General features: G+C 32.8%; 1 protein-coding gene across 2 annotated transcripts; it reads left to right on the top strand.

Moving 5' to 3' along the window:
* The first annotated feature begins 4,232 nt into the window (after positions 1-4,232).
* Positions 4,233-6,268, top strand: LOC134229086 (uncharacterized). 2 transcript variants are annotated; one of them, XM_062710793.1, is made up of 2 exons: positions 4,233-4,436; positions 5,288-6,268. In XM_062710793.1, the coding sequence occupies exon 2, from the start codon at positions 5,295-5,297 to the stop codon at positions 6,165-6,167; it is 873 nt and encodes a 290-aa protein (XP_062566777.1). In that variant the 5' UTR covers positions 4,233-4,436; positions 5,288-5,294; the 3' UTR covers positions 6,168-6,268. The 2 variants fall into 2 exon arrangements, with proteins under 2 accessions (XP_062566777.1, XP_062566776.1); XM_062710792.1 differs by lacking the exon at positions 4,233-4,436 and adding an exon at positions 5,101-5,204.
* The last annotated feature ends 402 nt before the right edge of the window (positions 6,269-6,670 follow it).

Genomic DNA, 6,670 nt, shown 5'->3' with positions numbered 1-6,670 from the left:
AGCCCTACCCGGACCAAACTTGCATCTAGGAATGGACAATCGAAACTTGCTTCGGATGCTGGATCTGACCCACATTTTCCAAACGAGTGACGAGGTTAAAGTTTTTGGAACGGGACAGTCCCCAATTAATTTTAAGACCTAATTAAACAGAACTTGCTTGAATATTATTGTCAGAATAAAAACCAACTGTTAAGAAAATATGATCTGAGATTTGCATTACCTAAACTGATAACATTCATCGAAGTGAGCTTCGTAATCTTTGATTACCTATGTTTTGATCTTCCCTTTGCTTTAATCACACTTTTCACGCAAATAAGGTAACCAAGGATCAATAAAACAGTCTAACAAGCTGCATTAACTAGGGAAGGGGGTATGCTCCAATGTTTTCCCGAGCAGATTGCATAAATTCACTAACGTGGGGCAATTTGAGTATGCTAAGGGACAACCCGCCTTTCAGTGAATAGTTTTAATATACATGTAGTAAAAGTTTATGTTTAGAAAAAGCCGAGGGCTTATTGTTTTAAGATTGAGTGCAAGGATATAGCATCGTTTTTTAAGAGGGTGGGAGGGGGGGGGGTGTGTGTGTGTGTGTGTGTGTGTGTGTGTGTGTGTGTGTGTGTGTGTGTGTGTGTGTGTGTGTGTGTGTGTGTGTGTGTGTGTGTGTGTGTGTGTGTGTGTGTGTGTGTGTGTGTGTGTGTGTGTGTGTGTGTGTGTGTGTGTGTGTGTGTGTGTGTGTGTGTGTGTGTGTGTGTGTGTGTGTGTGTGTGTCTGTGTGTGTGTGTGTGTGTGTGTGTGTGTTGTCTGGATCGGAAAAAAAAATCAACTTACATGAAAAAAATTGACAAGCAAAAAAAAAAAAAAAAAAAAAAAGAAAAAAAGAAAATCAAAAAATGTAATCGAAAATCCTATTTCGGTAAAGATGTCCTATTATTCTCTTTTAACTATTTTAGGCAGTAGAGCTACAATGCAGTCAAAAAAATTCTGCAAATAGTACTTGGCATATTTTATATTAATAATTGGTATAAATGACAACAGATGGTCAATTTTCTGTTAATATTCCGAAATGTGTATAAATTGTAGTTTATGAAATGTCAACCAACATAATATGCACTTGACGTTTGAATAATTTGTTTTTATAAAATCCCATATGTATGGCACGCCAAATTCACAAAAATGAGCTAATCATAGTTTCAGAGTTGAGAAACTAGGTTTATCAACTGTAAACTATAGTTTACGGTCCGTAAACTACAGTTAACGATGATAATCTATATTTCACATCTGTAAACTATATAGTTTACGCGATTATAATTTATGTTTTACAGGCATTAACTATAATTTACACTGAAAACAACCATTTGCTATGGCACGCCAAATTCACAAAAATGAGCTAAACATGGTTTTACAGTCGATAAATTAGGTTTATGGGTTGTAAACTATAGTTTATGGACTGAAAACTGTAGTTTACAACGTTAATCTATATTTTAAACCATAGTTAACGCGATAATCTATGTTTCAGAACCGTAAACTAAACTTAACACTGAAAACAATCATTTGCGATTGCAAAACATAGATTTTCTGATAAATATAGTTTCATGATTTGTAAACTATGGTTAACAACTCTTAACTATAGGAAACCATCTGATAAATATAGTTTCACGATTTGTGAAACTATGATTAACAACTCTTAACTTATAGTTCACTATTGTAAATTATAGTTTACAGACGTGAATATATCTTTATCAACAAAATCTATTGTTAACGTTTTATTACAGACAGATAAACTTAAAACAACCTAAGTGTTGTTCACGAATGTAAATCTTAGTTTACAGATGTGAATCTGTGTCAACAAAATCTATCGTTAACGAGTTAACGAATCGTTAACTATAGTTAAGGGTTCGAATTATGGCACGCCAAATTCACAAAAATGAGCTAATCATAGTTTCACAATTGATAAACTAGGTTTATCGGTTGTAAACTATAGTTTACGGACTGTAAACTATAGTTAACAACGTTAATGTATATTTTACGTCTGTAAACCATAGTTAACGCGATAATCTATGTTTCACAACCGTAAACTATACATAACACCGGAAACAATTATTTGTATGGCACGACAAATTCACAAAAATGAGATAAACATAGTTTCACAATTGATAAACTAGGTTTATCGACTGTAAACTATAGTTTACAAACCGTAAACTATAGTTAACGATTCGTTAAGTATAGTTTTCATCTGTAAAACTATATTTAACGGTTGTTAACCATTGTTTACGAATGTTAATTTAAGTTTATCTGTCTGTAATAAAGCGTTAACAATAGATTTTGTGTTGATAAACATAGATTCACGTTTGTAAACTATAGTTTACAATCGTAAACAATAGTTAAGAGTTGTTAATCATAGTTTCACAAATTGTGAAACTATATTTATCAGATCGTTAACTATAGTTAGCGGTTTGTAAACTATAGTTTACAAATCGTGAAACTGTATTTATCAGATAATCTATGTTTTGCAATCGCAAATGATTGTTTTCGGTGTTAAGTATAGTTTACGGTTGTGAAACATAGATTATCGCGTTAACTATGGTTTACAGATGTGAAATATAGATTAACGTTGTTAACTATAGTTTACGGTTTGTAAACTATAGTTTACAACCGATAAACCTAGTTTATCGATTGTGAAACTATGATTATCTCATTTTTGTGAATTTGGCGTGCCATATATTTGCGATTGCAAAACATAGATTATCTGATAAATACAGTTCCACGATTTGTAAACTATGGTTTACAACTCTTAACTATAGTTAATTGTTAACTGTTAAATATAGTTTCACGATTGTGAAACTATAATTAACAACCCTTAACTATAGTTTACGATTGTAAATCATAGTTTACAAACGTGAATCTATGTTTATCAACAAAATCTATCGTTAACGCTTTATTACAGACAGATAAACTTAGATTAGCATTCGTAAACTACATGTATAGTTAACAACCGTTAAATATAGTTTTACAGATGAAAACTATAGTTAACGAATTGTTAACTACAGTTTACGGTTTGTAAACTATAGTTTACTGTTGATAAGCCTAGTTTATCAACTGTGAAACTATGTTTAGCTCATTTTTGTGAATTTGGCGTGCCATATCGAATTCGTAAACTATAGTTTACAGTCGATAAACCTAGTTCATCAACTGTAAAACTTTATTTAGCTCATTTTATGAAATAGGCTTAAGCTTGCCATACATATGATATAATTACAGTATGTTTATATTATTTAAAAACGTGTAAAATAAAGCATGTAAAAATATAGTTTTTTAAAGACTTTTATTACGAAACGAATTATACGAGCATATAATGTTCTCAGTCAAACCAAATAAATTACAGAGTGTGGAATATCAAACACAATAGGTAAATTCACCTCAATTTGTAGCTGCAGATCTGTAGCATTATGGTTTTATATATTTAGTGTTTGAAATGCTACAGATCCCGTAATGCGTAAAATGTGTTATTTACGGCGCAATATTTTTTTGCGCACTGTTTGGAAGAATTTCTCCCCTTTCCAACATTGTTAGATTATTTTACCTTTCCTTCCATAATTCTAGACACATTTATAAAGTACATCTGTATGTTTTATCCACCCCCAATCCTTTATATGTGTCTGAAATTAGGGGGTGTAAGGTAAATGATTTACCAAAGTTGGAAAGGGAAAAAATTCTCCCAAAATAATGCGCAAAAAATCTTGCGCCGTAAATTGCACATTTTTTGCATTACTGGATCTGTAGCGTTATGGTAAAACCATAACGCTACAGATCTGCAGCTACTCAATTTGATACTAAAAAAGGCAAATTCCCAAGGTGAGATCTAACTACGAAAGCGTATTAGGGCCGCAGCAGTATTTTTTTTTTAAATTTGTTTTAACAAATTATTAACAAATTTTGTTACTAATTTGTTAAAACAAATTAAAAAATATAGTAATTTGTTATATCAAATTAGTAATTTGTTTTAACAAATTATTAATTTCTTAAAACAGATTACTAATTTGTTATACCAAATTAGTAATTTGTTATAACAAATTATTAATCTGTTTTAAGAAATTAACAATTTGTTAAAACAAATTAAAAAAAAAAGATACTTTTGAGGCCCTAGTACGCTTCTGTATCTAACCTTCCCCCTCCATTTTTGTTTTGAAATATAAAGAGCTCAAAAGCACTTATTTCGGTAATAAATTTTTAACCTATAGTACACTGTGGGTTAAAAAATTATTATCGAAACAAGCCTTTGAAGATCTACATAATATTGCAGCTCGTTGTCGATGTTGCATACGTGTCGTATTGCAGAGAGCCATAGTTTTGAAGGCTTGTCCGTATTGATTTTTGACGAATTCAGGTCACTAAATTCAAAATTACTGGCTATTTTCGAGGGATCGGGCACCTGGAAAGTAAGCAAGAAAAAAACTCTTTTTATAAGATTTTTTGCAAGAGAAATTTTTTATGTAATTTTCTGTAAAAATATAACTCTCCGATTACTTTGCTATGGAAACCCATTGAGGACTGAACTTCTAAAACATGAGTTTTATTTGTGGTTTAACAAAATTATTTTATTCCTTACTCGTTTTATCCGAAATATTTATCATATATTTACATTACACTTATATTTTGCATGTGTTTCCAGTGAGCTCTGACATTCATATAGACTGTGTAAAATTTCAGTAAAGAATCTTTTAAAGATATCTTCATAAAACTTTATACTCTTGTATACAATTTTTCATGTACCATTACTTATGAACCCTGCGTGTCGCATTTGGATCCTATGGACAAATTCCAGTTTTTTTTAAAATAACTTTTCTTCTAATTTGTAAAACTCTTCAAGTAAATATAAAGATGAATATATTTCAAACAAATTTTGAATGAAATCTTATATAGCTTTTGAAGTCTTTGTGAAAGGTAACTACATGTAGTTATGTAGACTAGTGATCTTACGGCTTTGAAGCGGAACGGCCAGTCCCGATTTGCCACGGTCAAAATGCAATGACCTGGTTGTAACCCCATACACACAAATAAGTTAAATTTATATATTTAGTGCACCTAGCACGAATTGTTCTTTGCCAACGTGATCTGATATTTGTAAAATGCGCAGTTTTGATTGAATGGTGCATGAAAACTGTTTTGAATGTTTTCCTTCTTCCCGTTACTGTTGGCTTCTCAAGGTAAGCAGACATTAAATGACCCAGATATTTGTTCTGCATATCCAACGCCTTTGGCGAATTTGTTGTTTTTTTTTAAATTGCAGATTCAACATGGATTTGAGCATGTTCATAAACCCACCTTTTGATGAAATGGACGCGGAGGCAAAATCAAAATATATTGGAGACGAAATAATGAACTTTTTTAGACCGTCAAGAGATAACGGCCCCGAAGGAGCTCTTGTTGTTATTGTTTTGACAATTCTAGCAAATATTTTTTTGTTTGTTGCTATTTTAGCAACAGGAAATTTTAAAAAATCTTCAAGTTTACTGGAATTAGCAAGAGGATTATCCGAAGTTTTACTGTTGGTATCCATTGCAGTGCAAAGTACGAGGAATATGTACAACACCACGGAGACTCCGAAGGCAGTATCTGGGTTTGTTGCCTTCTGGTTGTTCTCTATGGGCTCAGTTTGCTTCGGACTGATGAAAGCGTTTACAGGATTTTTGAGGTTTACCGGGAAATCATCATTCTCAAATCTTGTTTGGCTGATCATTTTAGCCGTTTTCGCCATCTCTACTTTCCTAGCATTTATTGTTCTATGTGTGATGTACGTGGCTAATGTTCTGGCTTTTGTTGTTTTGGCATGCATATTTTACTATCTACCGTTCATTGGAATGTGGGTACTGGACGGATTGAGACTACTTCATCTTAGAAATCATTCCATCAAAAACGTGATGGAAATGGAGACGTTAACAAGAGATAAACCCGGGACATCCGAGTTAAGTCGGCCGGAACATTCGGAAGGAGAAGCGCAGTTTTTGAAGCCGATGACAAACTTTGAAATGTTCATTGTTATATTGTATGGAATTTGTCATACAGTAGCGTTTGCCATGGTTACTATGATTATCACACGAATTGCCTGGGTGTTCTTTCGACCTGTTTCTACAGAAATTCGTTTAGAGTCTGTGCCTGGCATCCTCTGAATAAGAAAAAGTTTGTTGACTACAGGGTATATACCGATATCGATGTTTACTGTTTATGTACCTTTAATTATGTGCATATGAATAAACAATATTTCCATTTCTATTTTTTTTCTCTGTGATAACTCTTTAAAAGTTAGAGGACTTAATTTCTTGATAACTCTACCGGAATGTAAATTAGACAGGTCGATAGGTCAGGAGCTAGGGAGGCCTAATATGCATGCAAATCTCGTGCGCATCTGTCTCTGTGTCTGACGCTGAGGAGGCCAAATATGCATGTAAATCTCATTGTCGTCAGTGGGCGAGGACTACATTGAAACTGACATGGGAGTCCTCTTGTATTTAAATCTACGTCTACATTTTTAAAATCTAAATCGACAATTTTATTTCACAATGAAATGGAAATATAAGGAATCACTGTCTAGTTAGTATATGCTTAATAGTGGGAAACATGGGATAATTTATGCATAACTAACGGGCTTTGCCCGTTATGCAAATTATCCCAT

This window comes from Saccostrea cucullata, unplaced genomic scaffold (genome assembly GCF_032062105.1).
Source record: "Saccostrea cucullata isolate Sc308-1 unplaced genomic scaffold, CSIRO_AGI_Scuc_v1 ctg405, whole genome shotgun sequence".
In the NCBI taxonomy this organism is placed as follows: domain Eukaryota; kingdom Metazoa; phylum Mollusca; class Bivalvia; order Ostreida; family Ostreidae; genus Saccostrea; species Saccostrea cuccullata.
Note: the sequence above shows the minus strand (reverse complement) of the source record. Positions and strands in the feature narration are given on the sequence as shown.

Excerpts from the sequence above, each read along its gene's own strand:
- LOC134229086 (XM_062710792.1), top strand. The coding sequence starts at position 5,152 with ATGAAAACTGTTTTGAATGTTTTCCTTCTTCCCGTTACTGTTGGCTTC. Across the intron at positions 5,205-5,287 it reads GTTACTGTTGGCTTCTCAAG|ATTCAACATGGATTTGAGCA; the intron begins GTAAGCAGACAT and ends TTTAAATTGCAG.